We start from the raw sequence: 25164 nt of genomic DNA, 5'->3' as shown, positions 1-25164 counted from the left end.
CCATGCAGAGGGGGTCGGGAGTGCACACCACCTGCTGGTTGACATAGTGCATTGCAACTGTGTTGTCAGTCAGAACGAGGCCATGTTTCCCCTGGAGAAACGGGGCGAATGCTTTCAGGGGAAGCCTGATCGCTCGCAACTCCAGCTGTTGGTGTGCCACCTGGCTTCCGTCACTGACCAGAGGCTGCTCACCTGCAAATCCTCGCAGTGAGCGCCCCGACCCTTCAGAGATGCATCTGTGACCACTTGGGTCTGAGGCCAAGGAGGCCAGTAGGGTCCCCCACTAAGAGACTGTTGCTGTCTGACCCACCAGGACAGGTCGCTGACCACTGATGCGGATACCCTGAGGAGATCTGAGAGAGAGAGCCGAGGTACTGAGACCACTAGTCCCTCAGGAGGGATTGTAGGGATCTCATGTGCAACCTGGCCTCTGGCACTAGAAAAAATGCAGGCCTAGGAAGAAGGAAGCCGCTGGTAGGGTGGCAAGGTTCAGGAACAAGTCAACCATTTGTGTCACGCTGACTACTCTCTCCTCGGGAGGGAAGGCTTTCCCCATCCGGTTTATAGGACTGCTCCTATGAACTCTGGACTGGTGTCATGTGGGACTTTGAATGTGTCTTTCCTCAAAAACTTGTTCAAGGCCCTGAGGTCCAGAATGGGACGGAGACCTGCTCCTCTCTTGGGTACCAGGAAATAACTGGAATACCAGCCCGATCCTCTCTGCTCAGAGGTACCTCTTCCACGGCACCCTTCAACAACAGGGCGCTCAGTTCTTCCAGGAGCTCCTGTCCCAGTTGGATTGGGGATGGGTGCTGTTTGTCTGTTGGTTTTCTTAAAAATGGCAGACATTAACCCCATTGAATGAGCTGTAGATCCCAGGCATCGGAAGTAATGCCCTGCCACTGGAGCAAATACTCCATCAACCGTCCTCCAACCGGTCCGCTGTGGGAGGGGAAAATCAAAGTGGCTTCGGAGGCTGGGTCGCCCCGCTGCGGACGCTGCCTGTTGACATCTAGAAGCCCCTCTGCTCCTTCCGGGGCGTGAGAAACGCTTCTGCCCTTGCCCGGTTGGTGGGAGCTGCATTCTCCTGCCATAAGGAGCATATCTCCTGTAGTCCCGTGCCCTAGAGGCGAAGCTAATTGCAGGCCGGCTGCACAGCTAGACCCAATGACTTAACAGCGATTTTGGATTCCATACATTTTTCGAAGGAATCTTCAGCTTTCTGGCCTAATAGAAGATCGCCATTGAAGGGCATGTCCAGAAGCTTGGCTTAGACATTAGGTGAAAAACCAGAGGTTTTTAAATAGGCCTGTCTTCTTAGTGTTATGGCTGACTCCATAGATCGGGCCACGCAGTCGGCGATGTCCAGGCACGTTCGCAGCGACTGTCTGGCCACGTCTTTCCCATCCTCCACTAGCTGTAGGAAGGTCTCGTGCATTTCTCCTTTTGGGACATACTGAACAGCATTTTCAACTGCTCTCCATAGACCGAAGCAGTACTTGGCAAAACTGCTTGCCACATTTGTAGCTTTTAGGGCCATGCTACCTGAAGTGAATGCTTTCTTTGCTAAGGCATCTACTTTTTTTGCTTCCCTGTCAGGAGGCAGAGTGGACTTAGAAGATGCAGGTCTAGAACAGACAGTAGCCGCCTGCATAATAAGCACCTCTGGCGAAGGGTGAGAGGAGAGGTATTAGGGGGGCTACTCTAGCCGGCTTGTATTTCCTGGAAATAGTGGAACTGACGTGAGGAATGGAACAAGGGTTTTGCAACAGAATTGTTAAAGGATCATCAATGGCCAGATTTAAGGGCATATTACGTTCTGTGGTGAGGCCTTCATCTAAAATGTCAGTAAGGTAATAACCCTGTACAGGCACCACAGATGAATGCAATGCGAGGGTGTCAATTACACTTTCTACTAAAGCCCTAAATTTAAAAGTATTATGAAGATAAGGCTGGGATTTTTGAAATTCAAGGTCTGGGGAGGTGTCCAGACTGCTGGCATCCTGGAGGCCTTCAGCCAGTTTTAAAAGCTGATTCTGGTTGTCAAAATAATTAACCCCTCCTGAACCCAAGTAAATAGGGTCGAAATCCCCCTGGTCATCGGCGTCATTACTGTCGAAGATACCTGCCATAGTATTGAAACATTCAGACCGGGGTTGTGGGGTGAATGTTTTCTCGACAACTGTCAACGTGGAGGGTTTGTCTCTCAGCACAGATATGGTGGACGTCGGGATCGATCACGATTAAGACGCTGTAGTGTCGACATCCTTTGATGCGCGGGGTTGTAGCGGGCTCCATTGGCTCTCTTTCGGTGCCGAACGATTCATTGGTACCAGGGCACTTGAGCGGTCGGCTATAGAGAGCGGCGCTGTTGGCTGGGAAGCCTGCTGCGTGGGGTGCGGGGATTAGCAGCACTGACTACAGCATGCTTTTTGAACATGTCAAGCATCGAGGATTTGAAATCCTCCCACTTTTGGCAGGGATAGGCCTAGCCGACGGCTTACCTTTATCCGTTGACGACTCAGTCCCGACAGAGGCGATGGCGTCTTTCCTTGTTTCGGGACAAGGAAGCGTGGCTCCTTAAGTGGGACCGTTTCTTCTTTCGCTTATGTTCTTTCTCAGTGGTGTGCCCCTCAGTTTCGGCCTCCGAATACCGAACGCGCCAGTGATTTTGAAGGTGGTAGACCCAGACCGAGTTTCGCAGCTCGATTACAAAGGGATTTGGGTTGCATTTTGGCGCACGACGGACACCTGTCAGTCCAATGACCCGTGCTGAGGCACCAGAGACACAACTTGTGTGGGTCAGTGATGGACATCTTGGTGCCACAATCGGAACACCATTTGAAACCCGATACCCGAGCCATCTTGTGTCGAGGATTTGAAAAAAGTACATGTTTTCTGGCAAAAACGTTGAGTGAGCCAAAGACTCTTTATTCTCAAGCAGCGTGTTAGCGCATGGAAAAAAGGAACTAAGGATGGGGCGTAGTGATGTGGTATTTATAGGAAGCCTGAAGTCACGTCCAGAGCCGATGACCAGAGGTGTGCAAGACGGATCGATGGTCGATGGCCGGGTTGAGGTACACTATGCCCCCGTCGAAGGTTTTCCGAAGCAGCAAAGATGGTGGGAATACCTATCAAATGAGGAATCTGCAGGAGAAAATCAATCCATTGAAGGGGGTGTATCACGTAGCTCTCCTGTCTACAGGAAAGGGTCCACAGAGGTCAGGTTGTAAACGACTGTGCATTGTACCTGGTGGGTTGGAGCTCTGTTTCCAGGACTCCCGGGAAGGTTCTCTGCCCGTCTCAACCAAACCAGGTTCATGACACCTATCCTTTACTGACCTAGTGAGATGTGATATCCCCAGATTCTTAACAGATTCTTGAGCCAGTTAATTGCTCTGATCTGTGTTGCTCCAAGCCTCATATCCGCGAGCGTCTGAGCCATCTTCTGGATTTGGACTTTTTTGAATGCATCTCCTAAACCCTTTTCTCAAATATGAGCTCCAATGAATCAGTTGTTAACTGGTTGTTCTCAAGGGCATCTATCCGGTCATCCGCTTTACGCATGTTTTACTTGGTTAGCTATCGAAACTTGCACCTACATTAGCATGGCTCTCAATTCACTCAATGTATTTGATTTCCTGTTTCTTGACCACTTTGCTCCCCCAGATAGTTGTGTAACTTCCTCCTTTCTCTGACCTGCCATGACTGGTGAGGAAGGGTTGCAGGAGGTACAACGTGCACTGCAAATATGGTGCCACAAGAAAAAAGACTTCTCACTCTATCATCAATGGGGTTTCTTGGCCTCTATACATAGTTCACTTCACAGAGACAGGGAGGGATTATAGATGCAGATCCTAAAAAGGCTAGTAGCTATGACAATTCACACCTTGCAGTGTATACCTAAAGAAGTCCTCACTACTAAGCAATGAACCATTGCTTCCTATGCACAGTATCTCTATTGAAATTTCGAGATCAGTGGACTACAAACCCACGGTGCACTCATGTTCCTGTGTCTTAAAAGTCCACACAATAGGCTCTGAACTAAAGACCCTTCCTGGATCTACATTAGCCCTTTAATGCCAGTCTTACGGATTAATGCGGCCCAAATGCATGCCCCTGCATGTGGGAGCCTCAGAGGTCCAAGAACAGCCACCATAAACTTGTGGATGCAGATTCCAAGAGAGCTTCTCTCCGATTGTCATGCTGGTTTGCCCTCTGCCTTAACAGAACTCACCCTGGATCTTTGGGCCTGTCCAGGCACTAGGCATTCAACTATGCAGAAACGCCCTGCTCCTCCCTGACCTCCATGGACCAACAGGCTCTCTTGTCTCAGTGTGGCTTCCAGATACCTCAGCCCGTCTCCGCCTCCCCAGCTGTCTAATCAGAGAGTGTCATTTATCCACCTCTCCCTCAGGGACCTCCGAGTGGGAGAGCGTCTTCTTGTAGGCTGCTAGTGTACAATCATGGCTATCAGAAAGGACAATGGAGAATACAATGGAGACCATGGATGGCCCAGGCAGGATCCATATACCCCAGTGTCTGAGCCCAAATACCGTAGGCAGAAACGATTTCCCTGGTTGCTGCTGGTGCCCACATACAAATCCTTTCCACAAGAATCCGGCCACTCCCCCTTACCACCAAAATGTGATTCTCCATCTGCAGATTTTCTACACCTGGCATGGTTGTTCAGAGCCATAGAACCATTCTGAACTGAGGTGTTCAGACAACCTTGGTAGCATGTTGGGGGAAGCAGTAATGATGTTGCCAGTCATTTGTGTTCTTAGTTGCACTAAACTGTGTCTTTAACTGGCTCGCCACATAACTTATGGCCCTGAACCACACCTACACAATGGCTCAGATATCGCTTATTGTTGTTAGGTGGAAGATCCATACTGTGAATGGATTTCCGTGTTCTATAGACCGAGAGACCACTGGTGCCCTCTATCGTTATTTTACTCTGACCCAAGTATCCAGCATAAACAGAAAAAGTTATCTGAATGTTTCCTGTTTCTGTCCCATATTGTAATAGAACTTTGAGGACACATGGGAATATAGAGAATGTATCCTTTTCTGCGACATTTATATCTACTCTACTTTGTAATGATTTAATTGGTTTGTGATAGAACCCTACATTTTTTTTTTATATATATATATGCCTGTTATAGCTACCATATATCTCAATTTATGACTTTGGTCATGCCTGCTAAAACGTATACAAATCAAGAAATACATCTGAAAAATGTAGAAACAATTCATGATACCTACCCTGTAATAATTATTTCAGGATAGCTTTGCGTCCCCAAACCCCAGTTACCTCCACTGATTGGCCATTCCTGAAAAAAAAAAGAATATTAAGCAAACAAAATAGAACCATTGCCAGCCAACTGTTCATTTGAAAAATAAAGTAATAAACAGTTAATACCTTTTTACTGTAACCTTGACGTTTCTGCCTAGCCCCAACCGAATAAAGTGCAGGAATAAGGTCCACAGGGCAATCAGCAAAATACTCACAGCAGGTAACAGGAGATTCATGAATACTCAAGGGGTAAGGGTTCTCAAAAATGGGATACCTGCAACATAAGGAAAACACATTCTTAGCCAACCAAAGCCCCCTTTACAATGAACAAACATGACTTGAGTAGACAGGTATTAAAGGATCCAATTGGCTTAGAAGCATTCTGTTGTATATCAGGTTATATAGCTTGATGAAGAATGGCAGCAACAAAGTTAGAAGAGACTAATCAGAAAAATTGCACTCCTATGTGGTAATTCTTTATATTTTCAAAAGTGGATACATAAATCAAAACTGGACAAATAAGTAATCACAAAGTTGATTTAGCTCAAAAACATTGCCAGCATAGAATGCACCTCAAACTACTGCAATCTGAAAACATAAAATACAAGCTAAAGCGTTTAACCTAATTTTGATTGCAATGTTATGATAACAAAAATGTATTAATGGGTTCAGTAAGAGTATGCTTGGGACTAAGGGACCACTACAGAATCCTTCGATTTCTCTCAGAATTCTCAGTTGGAACAGGCATACACTAACAAACTCGCTAGTGTGACATGAATGAGAATCAAAGAAATACTGAGTTGCGTATGCATAGGAGAACTGATTCAATGTCAAGCCCGGAGGCAAGCATTAAGCTTTAACTTCTTTAATCTTGCTCTTCAGCTTTCAACAAATAAGTAAAACAAATTTAAAAAAATGTTTTCACTTGTATTTCATAAAGAACTACAAGTCCCTATGTGTCCGTCTAATCCTGTAGTTCCACATTCTGACTTCCTTCCTCTGCACACCCCCATGTCACTTCCTGACCAGGCCCCTTCCTCTTCTTTTTCTGCTCTTTGGCAAGAAAAGTAGCATGTTACTAGCAGTGCTGTAGTTCAATGTGTTTATTGTATTTTCAGGGGATTTCAGATTTGTATTAGCATATATCTGCGCTATAGGGAAACCGTGTAGCATAGATCGAGTGGCAGAACACTGCAAAGCAGAATCAGACTTTGAGAATGCCCGGAGTGAGTGTGGCGCCTGCAGGAAGAGGGGGCACCAGCGTTTCACTTGGTTCTGTGGAGAGCGCGAGCGCAGCCTGTGAGTATTGCAGCTCATGCTCTCACTACATAACTAGCTGGCAATTTTGAAGCACGTGCCAAATCCTGATTCATAGCGGGTGAACGATACAGTGCAGGCACGAAGGAGCACCCCATGTGCTGTGCGGCACGAGGGAGGCGCTCCGACACGCAGTGTGATTCAGCTGACACACAGCGCGCACGTGGCAGGCCAGCAACCCATGGCGAGGAGCTCAGTTTAGCGAGCGACAGATTTGATCCTATTGTTTGAAGCAGAAGCTCATGCTGCAGTACTTAAGACTGCCTATTATCGAGAAATACGAAAGCAATAATCAGCAGAAGAGTCTCAGGCTACTTCTGCTACAGGCCTTTTAGCCCCCACCATATAGTGCATTGGAGTTCCAGCGGGTGTGCATTTCAACCTGTTAGTTCAGGTGACTGGCACAAGATTAAAATACCAGCAGTAGATATAAGGATGGCTGGAGAAGATTGCTGGATTGAAGACAGTATTTAAGACATAGTTGACCAAGAAGATACAGACCTGCCACTCCGCTTCAAGAAGGTGATGGGGGAATTCCTTTTTTTTCTTCTTCTTTTATTATTGTGCATTTAGTCATATACAAAAAAATGACTTTTTACACATTGCATCATGTTTGTGAGATATAAAAAGATTTTGGAATAATAAAATAATTGTACAAGAAAACTAAATCATGTACAATTAAGCAGAAAGAGTTGATAAAAGGAATACAAGAAGCAGTTCTCATTATGTAACAAAGAATTTAAAAATGGATGCAACTAAGACTTGATCCAAACAAATTTAAAAGGCAACCACATTACTCAAGTTTACAAAACCAACTCAGGACACGACATTTAGATTTCACAGCATATGTCAAATTAATCTTAATGAAATTCAACTCATTTAGAAGTGTTAACAGTGTAATTGACAATGCAATTTCTTTTCCAGCAGATAACCTTCGCCAAAAATCTTGTGTGTAAATACGTGAGATGTGAACAAAATTTGCAAAGTGTTGTTGCCTCACAGCTAATGTGGCGCGCCAGACTATTATTAAAGGTTTCAAATCTTGCCTGAGGCCTTCTCCACATTGATTACAGGTTACACCGGAAGAGTCTAGTTTGTTGCATATATGGTTTCTCTCGTTGGTCTTTATTAGATTTAGACGAAACCGTAACAGCACTTGTCACCAAGATGTAGTAGGAAATTGCCTAATATATGGGAAAACATATGAACAAGGCTTTTCACACAAGGGAAATGATTGGGTACTTTTTAGGTTGATTAGAGATAATCTAGTTTTAATCCAATCATGTCCCATCAATAGTAGCTTAGCTTTATTGGGATTCTCCATTAGAATCTGTTGTGTACAATCACATTGTGCGAGCATAGTTTCAGTAATCTTCACGAAGGACAGATAGAAAGATTGTAGCCTCTGTTAGTAAGGTCATGAAGGTCTGCGTAAATTGAATCCATAAACTGATAACACTTTCCAACAATAGTGGGAATATAAAGAGAATAGACCAAGTTCATATCTTATATGACAGACAAGTAGCGATTGGGGAAGAGTTGGAGTTTGCTTCCACAAACGAGCTACTAGGCGGTCCCAATTTACTTTGTGTGCGCAAGGCGTGCATTCCATACACGAGATGGGATCATTTTACTCTTGTATAGTTTTATTAATGGCATCAATGAAAAATGACAATATGAAGTTAGCCATTTTTTTCAATTGCCACATATTGATGTGTTTTACAGTCTACTTCTGATGTTAGGGCATGTAACTATGTAGTTGCTCTCAGAGTAAAACCTACGTATTTCACTTTGTTGACTATTTGAATTTCTTGTTTGTCGATTTTCCAAGAAGATTTTATTTTTCTGTTTAACAAAGATCCATAGATGATATTGGATTTAGTTGGGTTTATTATCAAATCATTCTTTTTGGCATAAGCTTCTAATGCTGTAATAAGATGGGTTAGCCCAATTGGGGTGTCATCAATAAGGACTATATCATCAGCGTATGCCAACATATGAATTTTAGTTTTCCCAATTACAGGTGAAGCAAAAGTGTGTTTGATTAGATTCAGGGGCATGATCAGCGAAGTAGAGGTTAAATAATAATGGTAATATGCACCTTTGTCTGACACCAGTATTCACAGATATGGTGGAAGAAAGATCACCCAGTAAGTTCACTCTGATCTGCATTAAAGTTTACTCGTGGCGAGCAATAATGATTTGCAATAGGCCCAGTGGAATATTCCAAGATTGCAATTTTTTACACAATTGTGGTCTATTGACTAAGTCAAAAGCCTTAGACAGAACAATTAAGGCTATATAAGTGGGAGGGGATAACATTTTCTTACTTTGAGCTTGCAGGGTACTGGAGTTACACCATTCAAGATTGTTGAGAGCCCTTTGTGAAATCCTACTTGATGTTTAGATAAGATTTGATGATTATCTGCCCATTTTTCTAGATCTTGGAGAACCAGGCGTGTAAAGATCTTAGAGTCACAATCCATAAGGGCGATGGGTCAATAAATGCCCAGATCGAGTTTGTCGCCTTTTTTATGGATAGGTATAATTATGGCTCTTTTCCAAGACATCGGCATTTTTTTAGTTTCCATCATTTTTATTTGTTTTTATTTTTTAAAGAGGGTGTTGAAAATGATGTCCCAAGTCAAATGGTCAGATCTAAACATCTTGTTGGTTAGACCATTTGGTCCAGCTGCTTGTGACTTTAAGGAATGACAAAATGAGATTTACAATGTTGCTTATGTAATGACCATTCCACACTGTTTTCATTAAAGTATGCTTCCCATGTGGCGGCAAGCAAAACAGTTGCTTGGTGAACAGTTTGGCAAGATAATGGATTGTTTATTAACGCCCAGAAATGTTCTGTTTGCGATGCTAGAAGTTTCTGTAACATGTTTTGCCCATTTTTAATATGTCGCAACTGTATGTCCTTGTGACCAGTATTTGTAAGCATTTTGCAAGTTGTATTTTTCAGCAATGAAGATGGAGGGTTCAAGGTGTAGGGCTTTCAGTTCACGGATACTTTTTAAAAAATGCTTTTTGTGCAAATGAGTTGTTACATAAAAAGTATTTGAGTGTGATTTTCTGGGAAAAGTTTTTTTAGATTAAGGGGGATCTAACTCCCATATCAATTATATGAAGCTGCCAAGGCAGCTGAGCCTTTCGAATTGTTGGTCCGACCCATGGTTAACTTGATGTTTAAGTTTTGTGTTTAATATTTGTCCTCTATTCTGAAAGCACAAAATGAGAGTTCCTTGTAAGTTAGTCAGGACCCTATGATCGTATTTGTTCACAATTTCTTGACTTTCTGTGTAAAATTAAACCTGGAGTGAGTTCTGATCACCATGGACGAGGGGAACAACTTTAAATCTCTGACATATATGAAACAAGTCTAATGATACTATGATATAATCTATTGTGGATGAACTTTTACCATTAGTCCAAGTTATTGCAAGTGTACAGTTGGAATTAACAATATCTTTTAGAATGTTAAGGTTCCAAAACAGAAACAACTGTTCCCATAGTTCACCATTGGAATTGCTAATCACTGATGGGGAGAGGCGCCTAGCGTCTGGTGTAAAAGTGGCATTTAGGTCTCCACCAATTAGTATGAAGCCTGGGTGTTCAATATTACAGTTAGTGAGAACAGTAGATAACTGTTCCAGAAATATTGGGAGATCGCTTACAGCTGGATCCCAATAGACGTTTTTCAAGAACAACCCTTTTGTGACATCAAACCCATTTAAGACTACAACGAGACCCCAGAATACCCTGAATACCATCACTTATACATTTCAAATCACAAAATATTGAGTTGCGAATTGCTTTTAAAAGACTGCCAGAAGGGCACCCTCTCCTCTGACAAAATTGCATGTTGATGAAGTACAGTGCAACCATCAAGAAAAAGTGAAGAGGTAAGCCAGGTTTCTTGCAACAAAATGTTTGTCTTGTGCTGAAATGATAGGGGACCACGAGAGTTCCAGCTCACTATATTGAGGATGGCGTCAGTCTACAGATGGTGAGCAGGGGCAGTTAAACGCTGGAATACTTCGGTTTTGTGGTCTGGCAGCAGGGAAAGTAGATAAGAATTGTCCTTTTCTGCGTGAACTTTACTAATTTCTTGAGATCGAATTGCTGTGAGTTCTTAATAACTGTTGACTTGAAGAAGTCGTTTTGGCGACAAAAACATTGTCCACTGTAGATCATTGCTGGTCAATAGTCAGTAACTTTGGTTTTTGAGCACAGATGGCGACCCCAAGATGTTTGAAGGCTGTAGCACATGAAAGTAGAGCTTGGACGCCTTCAGAGTTTTTCAGAATTAGTTCAACAACACGTGTTATTTTGTCATAAGTGAATAAAAGTCGATCTATATCAGATGAAAAGAGATAAAGATCTGGTATTCTTTTCGTGTATGACCGGATCTTGTAGTCAATGCATGTTGTCCTTTGTTTTGATTAATCAATTGAAGCCACACTTTTGGCACTGCAAAAGGTTTATTGGAAAAAGTGGGATTGGAAACAGAATCTGCGTCAATTACAGGCTGTGAAAATGCAGGAAGTGTTTCTGGGGTTGCTGTTAATTCAAGTGGGCGGGAAGAAGAATTTACTTCTGTAGTTAGTTTTGGGATAACATCTAGCGGTTTATTTTGTATCTTCTTACAAAAAATAGGCACCAATTTCAGTACTTTAATCACAGGAGTTTTGACCTTTGTTGGATCATCAGTTTGGGATGCAGTATGAGTTTTTGTTGATCCTAGCTGTAAAGGTAGTAAGTTATCAGTTGGAAAGATAGGAATCACTAGTGCCAGAGATTGTGAAGTAGCTTTTGTTGGCTCTTCTGAAGGTACATTTCTATTGCTTTTTGATTTTTTAACACTTATTTTTGACACCTTATCCAAGGCTTTCAGAAAGTTATTTTTAATCCGCTTTATTATGCTTTCTTGTTTGAATACTGCCAGCAGAATGATCTCGAGTGATGGTTTCCTTAGATATTTTATTGAGAGTATCTTTAACTTTCTTTTAACTTTTTTTAGCTGGGGCATTGTTTAGCGGATTTTCCAGTACTGCCTCTGGGTCTGTGATTTCTGGAATTGCAGCCGTGTCACAGTAATTGTCCTGACTCCTTGTTTTTATAGCTTTCCTTTGAGGTTGTGACGAGGAACTTTAATCCGAAAGAGCCATGTTAGATATTATTGGTTCATGGTCTTCCACAATCTGCACAAGTCGCATATATTCTTCGAAGGTTGAAGCTTAAAGAGGAGCATCATCGGGATCAGACGGTGCCATCAAAGGAGTTTGAGACAAATCAGTAGGAGAGGGGCCATGAGATTGTACGGTTGATGATATAATTTTTATGCCTGACCACATAACATTGTGATTTTTCAACTGAGTAAAATCCTTGCTTAGATCTTCAAAGGAAGTCATGTGATTTTTGTCATTTTGGTCAAGGGGAGACACAAGATCTTTTTAATCGAGTGTGAACAGAGTTGTTCACACCTATTTCACTGGACTCACAGTTACTGACCTCTTTGGTCAGTTCCATTACAATCCCGGCGTAGGTGTGGACTTCATCCTTTAAAGATTCAACAACTTTTGTGAATAGATCTCAAAGGTTGATTGAACTGAGGGCCTGTACTTGAGATTCATAACGAGATCTTACATCGTGATTGTGGCACTGGGAGAGATCATCTTCCATTAGATCAAGTGTTGAATTGAATTATTCTGGCAATTGTTTGACAGAATGGAGGTTGATTGCAATGTGTTTGTTTCCTTGTTAGACTGTAGATTTTGGTGTATCGGGCTGGGAGCCCATCCTAAGTTTTCTATGGCATTTAAACTCTGAGATCTAATGCTGGGCGTTTGTACAAGACCGTCTATGTGACGTTTCATGGTAGATGTGGACACAGTATATTCAAGATTGGCAATAAGCGTATTTTTTACCATTTGAAAGGTTGTAGTTGACTGAGATACATAGTTGGTCCTTAATCGGAAGTGTAATGCAAGGTAGTGCACACAGCTGTCTTGAATTTTGTAACAGGTGAGTGAATATTAGAAGCAAAGTTATGTTCGGAATTCAGGAGGCCAATATCAATCGGCGGAGTGATGTCATTGCTCGATATTATGGATGAATAATGATCTAACTCAGGAGCTTTTAAATCATCCTTGAGACGTGTGCTGTGTAGATTATACATTTTATATTACTTTGATTGTAACAAGTGGGAAGTATTTGGCACCGTTCGTATGGTTTAGTTCCTCTAGTTAAAATGTTTGTGTGGCTTGGGAAACTGTATTGAATGAGGTCACTGGTACTCCCGATTCAAGTAAAACGTGGTGAAATCGAAAAATCTCATTGTAATGCTGGAATCAAAGGCTCAAAAGCGATATTGCCAACAGTCACCCGTGAGAAAGAAAATAAAGAGTGAGCGTTTGTTTCAGGCAGTACAAAGCTCAAGAACTTTCAGTATGCAGGGTCGGTTTTTTTCTTTTCTACAACGTGCGCATAGGGCTCAAAGTCTATCACTCGGCAGTCACCCCTAGCGCAATCAAGGAACCCACAGCAATTGAAGCGGTTATTCCATTAAGCAGGGCTTATAATCAGTTTCAGAAAGTGAAACGTGCCTCTTGTGTCACACACGCAAGGGTTCAAGGGCTATGAGCCAACAGTCACCCTTTTAGCGCAGTGAATGTAGCAGATATTTCAAGAAGCAATTATTGCAATAGACTTTCTGAAAGCAAACAAAGAGAAAAATATTTTCCAGCTTGACGTACAGAAGGGCTCAAAGGCTATTAGCCAACAGTCGCCTCAGATGGAATTGTGGCATCTGCAAGCTTGTTACTCTTGCAGCAACAGTACGAGTGAAAATAAAAGTTATTGTAGAGGAATTTCAGATGGAAAAAAATGTTTCCTTTTGTCTCTTTGCATCGCACACAGTGAATTCGGGGGCAAAATATAGCCAACAATTGCTCCCAGGAGTGTAAAACGATGTAGAGTAAGATAACTTCAAACTTGTATTTTGAAATGGAATCTGTAACAAATCAGCAATTACGTGCAAATATGTACGTCCGTGCTCTTGTTTTTGCTCACCTTGCAAGATGTTAGAAGAAACTTAGCATTATGATGATTAAAATAGTTAGTGGGAAGCTCGTCCACTGCCGAACATGGCAGAACGCTTCCCTTGGTAAGTGGCTTTTATGGTCCAGCCTCTTAAAGGAACATGCACATACAGCAGGAGCGAATCCTTACGTCCTCTGTTGTTGCAGTCAAAAAAAAAAGTGAACAGGCAGTCAGGCAGAAGAACTCTTCCCAAAAAACAAGATCGCAAGTGGAGTGCTTTGGCGGTAGCAGCAGAAAGGGACAGGTAAAAATACGCTTGCGTCTGGGCAGCACAAAATCTTGATTAGTATACGGAAAGTTAAAAGCGGCAAGTGAAAATCATAACGACTGCAACATTGTTATTAGATGCTAAACGAAACGGCATCAAAAGTGAACAGACTACAGTGCCTGCTTGGAAGTACCTGCAAGCCAGGAGCAGCTCTGCTACTAGACGAGATTAAACACCAACATACTCGACCACTTGCACCTCAATTTGCACACGAAATTGTATCTATAAAGTTCTGAATGACACAAACTCACTGTATAGCTCCACTAACGGGAAATCCGTGATAACAGCTTTACACATAAGTAATACATCCAAGTATCCAGTGCGCATGATAAGTACAAGAAGAAACGTGCCAGTGCTGCACGTTCCACTCATATCAAGTGTCCTGAAGACGGATTCACAGGAGCACACAAATTAGATTGACTCACGATTGTGTTCTTGGTGCATCCAGAAACACGAATTAGAGTAGACACTCGATAGAGAGGGTTAATACATGTGCATTTACTGCGAATAAGCCTCTCACATGTGCTACTAACATCACACCATCATTCTAAGTGTATAGATGATAGATAACACCAGGGGTCGTGTTTTTGAAACACCTAGGCATATGATTTGGATACAATAATTTGTTTATGTATTGTTTTAGTATTTTTGATGCGTTTTTATATGCGTATATTGATTACAATATGTATACATTCCTCCTGACCTCTTGCTACTGCTTAAGTAACATTATACAGACTTGTTTGGTTTGATTGTTGGGCGCCCAGGGCCTTTATGTGTAAAAGCAGGGCTATTTGTGGCATCTGTCTTTTGGCTGTACCTGCCGGTGGACCAGAATGTGATGGCGGACTGGAACGCTCCCTACCTGGTGGACGCCAGCGATGGGATTCCAGACAGGATGATCTTCGGGAGGTTGTCGGAAGTCTGAGGTCTCCTGGACATTGATATTTTTGCCTCCACGCTGAATGCACAGATTCCCAGTGTTTTTCAGTTTGAGGTTAGACCCAGTCTTTCTGGGCTCAGGTGGCTTCCAGAAAAACTGGGAGGGGGTGGGTGCACTATGCCTTCCTGCTGTTCATTATGCTTACCAGAGTTCTCGCGAAGATTCACAGGGAGCAAGCACAAATAGTGATCATTGCTCCCACATGGAAATCTGAAGATTGGTTTCCAGATTTCATGAGAGTTCTCCCTGAGGATTCGAATCTCCTGACAAATCCATCAGGGGATCTCCTCCCCCTACGTGTCGGGTTTGCTGCCGCTTCTAGCCTGCAGGGTTTCAGGAGCAAATGGTCCATGCCAGGAATTTCAGGACAGGCCGCCCAGCTCATTAAGAAATCCTGGACCCCTTCAATCCTCAGAAGCTATAATGCAAAATGGACTTGGTGGAATGAATGGTTCCACAGACAATGTTATCATCCCATTTCTGCCCCAGGTGCTCAATTTTCTTGCGTCCTTATCGGAAGGCAGTAGGGAATTTAAAACGCTGGGTGTTTACACAGATCAGCGATCTCAGCAGGCCACATGCTTGCGGACGGGTAGTCAGTCGGGGAACATCCTGTGGTAGTGAGGGGAGTGAAGTTTAGAGCTCCTCCAGGCGCGGTGTGCCAGTAGTGTGTTTCTGTGATTCTCCAGCATGGGGTCTGGCATGGATTCACATGCTCATGAATATTCCCCGTCAGGCCGGGAATCCTCGGTATAGAAAAAAATCAGTATCAGTTTTGTTTCTGATCTGTCTTTCTTAGTAGTAACCAATCACTAGTCTCTGGGTCATACTGCCTCCAGCCAATGACTGCCCTCTCCCTAAGCCCCGCCTCTGGCAGCCATCCTCAAATTTTTACCGCACGTTCAAGTGTTGGGAGTCTTTGTGCTGTAGCTCTCGAGCTTTTGCTGCGTTTTCGCGCTTTTTCAGGAGATTTTTCTCATTTTTCTGTTAAATAGAGCCTCAAGCTCCACCGTTTCTACATCCGATCAACGGGGATCAGTTTCGGAGTTTTCTACGCCCCTCAAGGGTGAAGATTTCACCGAGTTACGCTTTTGGAGGATTCCAGAAGTTCCAAGGCCTACCCCGGACCACGGCCCAGGAGAAAGGAAGCTCGACGCCCGGGAAGCTGTTCAGGGCCTGCCCTGGATGCCAGCTTCAGAATGTTTTCAAGGAGGACGAGCATTCGTTATGCCTCTACTGTCTCCATGAGGACAAGACGCACACGGAGAAGGACTGTGCGTTTTGTGGGAACATGTCGGAGCGGACCATGAAGGATCGCCACCTCCGTCTCGCCAACTGGCTGGAAGGGAAGATCCCGTCAGGCGAGAAGAAAAAGAAGTCCGAGCGGACTTCTAAGTCCTGTGAGGGCGCCCCGACGACGGGGGCCCAACAAAAGGCTAAGCTTCACGCTGCCAGGCAGGGCGCATCCTCCCCGGTGCCATCAACCACGAGCCAACGCTCTGGCTCAGGTAAGAGGAAGTCCGAGAACCCGGCGAAGCTTCTGGAGAGGCCCCGGTCGATCTCGAAGATTCCGGCAGAGGGGGAGCGAGGCTCGGACCCTCCCCGCCAAGGTGAAGGCCCCAGGTGTCCAGAACGTGACGATGGCCTTAATTCACCCTGCTAAGACCTCGATTGAGGATGTCGCCGCGGCCCTGGCTCAGCCTGTGGAGGCTACACCAGTGGAGGCGACCTCAGGACCCAGAGTCTCCCTGCCACCGCGGAGGGAGTCGTCTTTCAGGCCCATTGAGAAGACCCCCACGAAGTCCTCGTTGGAAAAGGTGGGGGAGGGGCTGGTGGTCATCGTGGATACGGACAAGACCTCTGAAGAAGAGCTCATCGAAGTCGTGGAAGAGGCCCAGCCCATCGGGAGGGATCCCGACGAGGGCGACGACGAGAGCGACAGTGTCGCCGACAAGGCTCCTCAAGAGCCCTCGCGCCTGTCGTTTCTGGCGCCGCAGGACACTTCGGCGGCCATTTTGTCAGCGATTCAGTCCTTATGCTCGGAGATAAGGACAAGGCTGCCCCTCCCCCCCGATGGAGGAACCTGAGCCAGACCCGACAGGGGAACCGGAGCCAGGACCTTCGGAAAGTCCACCGCATAAGAGGACGACGCATCCTACTCCACCTCTCCCACCTCTGCGGCCTGCTCTGCCTTCCCCCGGTCTACTACCCACGGGGATGATACAGGCACAGACACGGCTACGACAGGTACAGATGACGACGGAGGCGATGACTGGACGTGTCCCCCGTTGCCCCCTGATCGGGCGTCCCCGCCCGACAAGATTGGATCCTTTCATGCCATGATTTCCAGGGCATCCGAGCTCTTCCAGCTCTGCCCAGAAGAGAAGAAGAAGGAAGGGTTCCTTTACCAACGGCGCAAGGCTAAAAGGAAGACGGTCCTGGCCGTACCGCTTCTTGATGACATCTGGGATGAGGGGCTCGCCCTCCTCAAGAACCCTGCCACGGCGCCGGCAAAGAGGGACCGGTATGATAAGAAGTACCGGGTCCCCGACGCTGCCCCCTTGTGCCTTCGGGCGCAACCTACCCCGGATTCGGTCGTCTCGGCGGCGGCAAAGAGGAAAGCTGGGGGGGCATCGGCCTCGACATTAACTTCCCTGCCGGACGGCGAGGGCAGGAAGTTGGACACGATGGGACGACGGATCATCTCATCCACAGCAACGACTATCAAGGCGGCCAACGCCCTGGCTATCGTAGCCCGCTACGACAGGGAGTTGTGGTTCAAAATCGCCCCTCTGTTGGACTTCCTTCCGGACGCCAAAAGGGCTGAGGCCCTTGAAATCCTACAGGAGGGTGAGATTGCTTCGGACCACGCCATCACGGTGGCGACGGACATTGCCGACACCGGTTTCCGTCAGTTGGGCAGCAGCATTTGCTTGAGACGAGGATGGCTACGGATTTCCGCCAGGACGTACAAACCAAGGTTTTGGACATGCCCTTCGACAGGAACAACCTGTTTGGGAAGGCGGTTGATGAGTCCCTTCAGGCCACCAAGACAGACACAGACTGCCCGGGCACTGGGAGTGCTCCAACAACGACGGCCGTCCTTTCGGAGCTCCGGAGGCAGACAGGGTACCTCCAAAGGATCCGGCAGTGGCTCCTCCACATACCGCCAAGCAGCAAGATCTTCTTCCCAGGAAGCCTACAGGGGATGCAGCAAGTCAGGTGGTGCCCATCGTCGTCGACAGGGAGGTCAAGGAAGCAAGGCGGCCTCCAAACAAGATAGAACCGACCGTGGGGTCGGGCCCCCGCCGAAGCACCCCGGTGGGAGGCCGGCTGGCGAGGTTCGTCAGCGTGTGGGAGTCCATCTCCACCGACCGTTGGGTGCTGGACGCCCTGGCCCAAGGGCACGCCCTCGAGTTTCAGAAGAAGTGCCCTCGCGTTCCACCCTGGCCAGGAAGGAAAATCACGTCCCTCAACTACTGTTGGAAGTAAGGGCGATGCTCAAGAAGGGTGCCATCGAGCTCGTCCCAAAGAGGCTTCGGGGCTCCGGAGTTTACTCAAGGTACTTCCTCATAAAAAAGAAGACGGGAGGATGGCGCCCCATCCTGGACCTACGGCGACTGAACAAGTACATCAAGGCACAGAAGTTCCGTATGGTCACCCTCCAGCACGTGCTGGGACAGCTGGAGGAGGGCGATTTCCTGTCGTCGTTGGACTTGGAGGATGCGTACTTCCACATCCCCATTCTAAAAAGACACCGAAAGTTCCTCAGATTCGTGGTCCAAGGGCGGCACTACCAGTTCAAGGCCCTCCCGTTCGGATTGAAGTCGGCACCCAGGGTGTTCACCAAGTGCCTCGCACCGGTGGCGGCGCGGCTGCGCCTACAGGGGATCCACATCTACCCCTACCTGGACGACTGGCTCATCCGGGCAAGGACAAGGGAGCTCGCCGTGGAGCACACTGCGAAGACCGTCCAGCTGCTCACGGACCTGGGATTCTCCATCAACTTTCCAAAATCCCACCTGGTTCCGTCGCAAGTCGCCCTGTTTCTGGGAGCCAAGCTCGACACAGTGGCGTGGCTGGCCTCGCCGTCGGAGGAAAGGACCAGGGCCATTCTGGGCAAGGTGCAGCGTCTGCTAGCCACGGACATGACCGGGGTAAGATCTATCAAATCCCTCCTCGGGATGATGTCCTCCTGCATTTATCTGGTGCGCCTTTGCAGGCTTCGGATGCGCCCCTTACAAGAGTTCCTCGACGCCCGCTGGCTCCAGTCGACGGGCAGCTTCGAGGACAGGATCCCTCTCAACGAGACGTTCCGTCAGACGATCCGGTGGTGGGGTACCGCTCCCATCTGTCAGCGGGCACGGTCTTTCAGACCCCAGCTCACCAGGTGACGGTGGCGACGGACGCCTCCCTGGAAGGTCGGGGAGCGCACTCCGGAGATCTTCACGCGAGAGGCCTTTGGCTCCCGGAGGAGAAGTCTCTCCACATCAACATCTTGGAGCTCCGTGCAGTGTTCTGGGCCCTCAGGTCCTTTCTTCCGTCCCTCAAGGTGGTGAGGATCTTCACCGACAACACCACCACGATGTTCTACATCCGGAAGCAGGGCGGAACCAGGTCCCCGGCCCTATCGAAGGAAGCCCAGGATCTGTGGCATTGGGCTGTCGCCCAAGGGATGTTTCTGGTGCCTCTTCATCTGGCAGGAATAAAAAACACGATTGCCGACTCATTCAGCAGGGAGCTGCGCTCGTGCCACGAGTGGGAACTACGCCAGGATCAAGTGGATCGACTCTTCCAACGATGGGGCGAACCCCAAATCAATCTCTTTGCGACGGCGACGAAGTCCAAGTGCCGGAGGTTCGCCAGCAGGTTCCCCCAGCCGAGGAGCATGGGCAATGCTTTCTCGTTCCCCTGGGACGGCCTATTTCTTTATGTGTTCCCTCCGATGCCGTTGCTGCTCCGGCTCATCAACCAGCTGAAGAGATCCCGGTGCAGGATGATCCTCGTTGCACTGGCGTGGCTGAGACAGATCTGGTTCCCGGACCTTCTGGACTGGTCAACATCCCCACCAGTCAAGCTGCCGACGGACGCAGACCTCCTCTCCAGAGAAGGAGGAGCCATTCTTCACCACAACCCGGAGTCGCTGAACTTGCAGGCCTGGCTCCTGCAGCACTAGAGTTTGGAGGGTACGACATCCCGGCCGACTGCAGAGAGGTTCTTGCAAAGGCCAGGGCGTCCTCAACTCTCAAGTGCTACAGACATAAATGGAAGAGGTTCTCTGTCTGGTGCCGTGCACAGAATATTAACCCTCTGCGGAGTACAGCCCCTCAAGTACTGCCGTACCTACTGTCGCTGGCCAAAGCTGGACTGGCTCACGCCTCCATCAAAATACATCTGGCTGCAATCTCCCGATATACCAGGACTACGGGACAGGCATCCTTGTGGTCTCATCGCCTGGTGAAAGAATTCATGAAGGGACTATTCCGATCATTCCCGCCATTGAAGGCTCCTGCCCCGGCGTGGGAGCTTAATGTGGTGCTGACCAGACTCATGGGGGCCGAGTTCGAGCCTATGCATTCGGCGCCTTTGAAGTTCCTGTCATGGAAGACAGCTTTCCTCGTGGCCATCACCTCCGCACGAGTGGGAGAGATCCAGGCCCTATCTTGCAAGCCTCCATACTTGACTTTTCATGACACGAGGGTGGTGCTGAGGATACACCCCTCCTTTATGCCCAAGGTGCCGTCGGACTTCCACCTCAACGAGCCCTTGGTGTTGCCAGTTTTCTTCCCGTCGCCTTCGTCGCCGGCCGAGAGGACTTTGCACTCGCTGGATGTAGCTAGAGCGCTGAAGTTCTACGTGGACCGCACACAGGGTTTTTCGGAAGACGTCACAGCTGTTTGTGAACTTTGGGACTGTGAATCAAGGGAAGGCTCTCTCGAAGACTTCCATTTCCAGATGGCTCTCCGGCTGCATCATGCACTGTCACCGGTTGGCAAACCGACCGCTGCCCAGCCGTCCGAGAGCCCATTCGACCAGAGCGATCGCTGCTACCACGGCGTTCCTGTCTGGTGTGCGCCTGCTGGACATCTGCAGGGCTGCGACATGGAGGTCGACGCACACCTTCACAAGATTCTACTGCGTCGATCGGGACTCCAGGGAGGAGTCCAGGGTCGGCCAAGCAGTGCTGCGCAACCTGTTCGCCTAAGGTGAGCCTGGTGAGGAGGTAAGAGTTGCTTAATGTTGAGCCTGTTGCCACCTCCCGTGGTTGTGCATGTGTGTACTGCTATGTATTCTCTTATTCATGAGCATGTGAATCCATGCCAGACCCCATGCTGGAGAAGGAACAAGTTACTCACCTGTAACTGTTGTTCTCCAGCATGGGTCTGGCATGGATTCACATGCGAACCCTCCCGTCTACCCCTCTGCGGCTCTTCACTTGGTCATACTGCCACTTTACGTGCTACCAAATCTGAGGATGGCTGCCGGAGGCGGGGCTTAGGGAGAGGGCAGTCATTGGCTGGGGGCAGTATGACCCAGAGACCAGTGATTGGTTACTACTAAGAAAGACAGATCAGAAACGAAATCGATACTGATTTTTTTCTATACCGAGGATTCCCGGCCTGCCGACGGGGAATATTCATGAGCATGTGAATCCATGCCAGACCCATGCTGGAGAACAACAGTTACAGGTAAGTAACTTGTTCCTTACTGGGAGGAGGTCTTGCCTTTTGGGAGCTCTGTGTATTTTGCCAAGGAAACTGCTCTATCTACGAAATTGAGGAGTCCTACTTCCATTTCTACGCATCTGTCATCAAGTGAACTATAAACACACAGTGCATGCGCGGTGTGCCAGTAGTGTGTTTGCGTTTTGCAAAGCAGATTGCAGTTGTCGCGTGGGCAATCATTCAGAACGGTAAACTCTAGATGCTCGTGCACTTCGCCTGTTGACTTTGTCTAGAGGACTGGCTCTGAGCCACAGTAACTTTGCAGTTCTGGCAAATTAAAGCAAACACCAAAGTGCAAAGTACTGGAAATTCACTTATAGTCCAAGTTGGGACTATATGAAGTTCTATTAAAAGTACTTTGATGGAACTATGTTTTGACTATAAAGGAAATTATCAGGACACACAGTGTAATAAAATTCCTTTTAAGTGAGCATTGGCAAAAATTTGGATCGCACTGAGACGTCCGAGTAGGGTTTTGATTGGTTGGGTGGTCCTTGCCCTGCGGTTTTTGATTTGTACAGCACTCAAACGGATGTGGCAACGCTACGTGAGGACAGTGAAGTGAGTGCGCATACTGTGCACGGGAGGAAAACCGCACTTTGGTAACTTTACAATATCTGGGTCTTGCAAGTGTCTGTGCCCATCATAACATTTCAGCCTCAAACCATTCACGTGTCTTTGCACATAGAGATACAGAGTCATGTGCTACGCTTCTGGAGTAAATTTTGTAAATTGGAGTTTGGGGGTGACTGAGGTCCTCAGTGCCTTGGAGCCCTTAACTCCTTTGGCAGACAAATTACTACACGTGAAAAAGTCACTGTGTGCAATTGGTTTGGACCACTGTGTTGATCTTTGTACATAAAGGTGACTGGGGGGCTAAGAGCCTTAAAGCCTTCTTGACATCTTCTATAGAGAGTGCACTTGGTGCAAGGTGGTTGTGGTAGCTGAGGTACTATAGAAGCTGGGGTGACTGCGGTCCCTGGAGTCTTTGAGCCCCTTAGTACCTCGGCATATAGAGTGCTCTGAATGCAAAAACTGTTCGGAAATGTTTTCTGTGGAATTACATTGACCTAGCACCTTGAGGGGGATTTAGGACTCAGAGTCTTGGAGCCTTCTGGTCAGATGCCATAGTGAGATCAATGTATGTGAGGTGGTCTTCTTCGTCTGTGTTAGGAATGAACTTGGCGTGACTGTGGGCCATTGAGCCCCAAATAGTCCTTAACTGCGGAATTTGCCACTCATACAAATCTGTTCAAAAAACAATTTGCTAATCTAGCTCGAGATGGCGGTCGGCCATAGAACCTTTGAGCCTCACTTCTAAGCCGATTTGTACTAAGACATGAAAGCTATATTTTAGTGAGTCTTCTGTGCTTTGTGCTAACAAATAGTATGGTTTAACCTATTGAAACCTTTTCTGTATTTTTACAGTTGGGGGGTAAAATTCTAGCCTGTTGTGAAATATACAGCCACTAACATGGAAACTAGTCTTAGAAATGGAAAAACGCCTCATGGCAGTGGTTGAAAAAAAGAATAATGCTTCTGTGAAAAATAAAACTAGAGATGATATAGTATCTGTTGTTGGGACCTCAGAAGTATCCACAGACCATGTGATAAGAGAACTTTCTTTTACTATACCATCTATAATGCCTCAACTATCAAAATTACCATATAATGTTTCAGTTACGCATATTGAAGAACAAGATGTATGATATATGCCACATCAAATTCTCCAATCTTCTAAGACTGAAGTTAAGGTACTATATTTAAGTGAATTGAATGGTACACAACATGTTGTAGATGATTTAATGATTAGTGGTAACAATCCACCACACGAGACCTCTTTCCCACCAGAAAACACAGGAAATTGTGAGATTGAAGATATCTTGATGTTAGCCCCTGTGATTATGGCTGAATTGGATAGGCGTATCTGTCTATCGTCAGGTCCTTCCACTCCAGTGTCTACACCAAGAAGACAAAGGGACTTTGTACACCTACACAGCAATAATGAAGGCGATATTTGTTGTAACAGAGTGCCTGATGACAAGTTCATTATGGGAAAGGCTGTATTGGCAGATGTTCATCCACCTCCATTTCTGGAATTGCCCAAAGAATGGCAAAATAATGCCTATGAGGAGTTTGATCCATTGATCAGGGACAATAATGGCACTACAGATAATCCCCCTCGAACAGCAGCAAGGGGGGGGTTTCCACCCACAACCTCACTGATGAAACCATGCTCGACTTAAATGAACAGAATTGTCACACATTTCCTGTATTAACACGAATATTGAACCTCTTGGACAAAGGTCATGAATTCACACACTTTACAATAAGGGAAATAAATGAAAGGATCCCTACCTGAGTTACTGGGGAAATTAAACAAAGTAGAGGGGTTCAAGTTGGCATATGAAGGTATGGCATCTTTTCAAGCCAACCTCAATGCAAATATGGCTACTAATACTTCAACACAGCACTCCGCTAACATGCATTCTGGTATTATGATAACACAAGCAACACAGACCATTACAATAGATATTAACGCACAGATCCCCCACAAGGCAAATGTAACAACGGGCGCAACACTAGATACATATTATCCAACACAAGAGGAGATTGAAAAGATTGATCTCATAAAGTTATCAAAATTACACCATGAGAGATTGTTGTCTTTGGAAAATTTGATGAAAAAGGAAATGATGAGAAGTAAATTACCTAGTTCACCTCTTAAAAGTGAGCCAACTAAAGAGGATATAAGGGTTACTGTTCTTTCCACTCCCGACAGTCCCTCTGTACTTACGGCATTCATGGATCAACAAGAATGTACAAAGAAGGATGAGGTAATTGTATACTCCCCAGAAAATGAGCCTGAAAGTGATAAGGGATGGAAATTCTTTATGTCTAAAAAAGCAAAAAAACTACATAAACGAGCAAAAAAAAGCAAGAGGAGAAAATAAGAAAACGTAATGGCAGTATTTCTCCCAAAAAAAAACAGAAATCAAGAAAAAGAGTTTGACTCACAAAAAAGAAAAGATTAGTAAAGGGATAGTGAAAGAGGTGTCACACAGAAATTGTTTGGACTTTAGTCAGCTAGATGCAGCATCGCGTGTCCATCTTGAAGTGGAAATTCAAGAAGAACACACTCAGATGGGTAGTACAGAACTACATCATGCGAACATCTCAGGCATGGGACAAATGGATGAGGATGATAAACAGGTAGTGAAAAGCTTGCTGCCCACCAAAGGAGATTCTACAAGTTGCACTCATAATACCATTAAGATACAAAAAAATACTATGAAACAATCAAATTTAGCTGGGTTTTATCAGGTTACAAAAAATTTTAAAAGTACAAAAGAGACAGTTGTAATGGAGATCAAGATGAAATAATTACACTTACATGTCTCCAAGCAAAAGTCGAACCAAAAATGCTGTATATATATATATGTCTGAAACATACCAAGCCTGAGAATCGAACGAGTGAAAGTCCAGTCATACAGGCTAGGTG

The 25164-nt window shown here is 46.2% G+C and overlaps 1 protein-coding gene across 6 annotated transcripts in view; it reads right to left on the bottom strand.

Moving 5' to 3' along the window:
* The window catches only part of STXBP5 (syntaxin binding protein 5), a 2430573-nt gene that overhangs the window by 1272780 nt on the left and 1132629 nt on the right, over window positions 1-25164 (bottom strand). For all 6 annotated transcript variants that reach the window (XM_069606830.1, XM_069606829.1, XM_069606831.1 and 3 more), the window contains exons 12-13: window positions 5426-5573; window positions 5269-5336 (exon numbers count right to left, since the gene is read on the bottom strand). In XM_069606830.1, the coding sequence (XP_069462931.1) occupies window positions 5269-5336; window positions 5426-5573 (216 nt within the window). The remainder of the gene's footprint in view (window positions 1-5268; window positions 5337-5425; window positions 5574-25164) is intronic.

Source organism: Ambystoma mexicanum, chromosome 4p, assembly GCF_040938575.1.
Source record: "Ambystoma mexicanum isolate Mex_15411 chromosome 4p, UKY_AmexF1_1, whole genome shotgun sequence".
In the NCBI taxonomy this organism is placed as follows: domain Eukaryota; kingdom Metazoa; phylum Chordata; class Amphibia; order Caudata; family Ambystomatidae; genus Ambystoma; species Ambystoma mexicanum.
The sequence above is the reverse complement of the archived record's forward strand: the minus strand, read 5'-3'. Positions and strand labels throughout refer to the sequence as shown.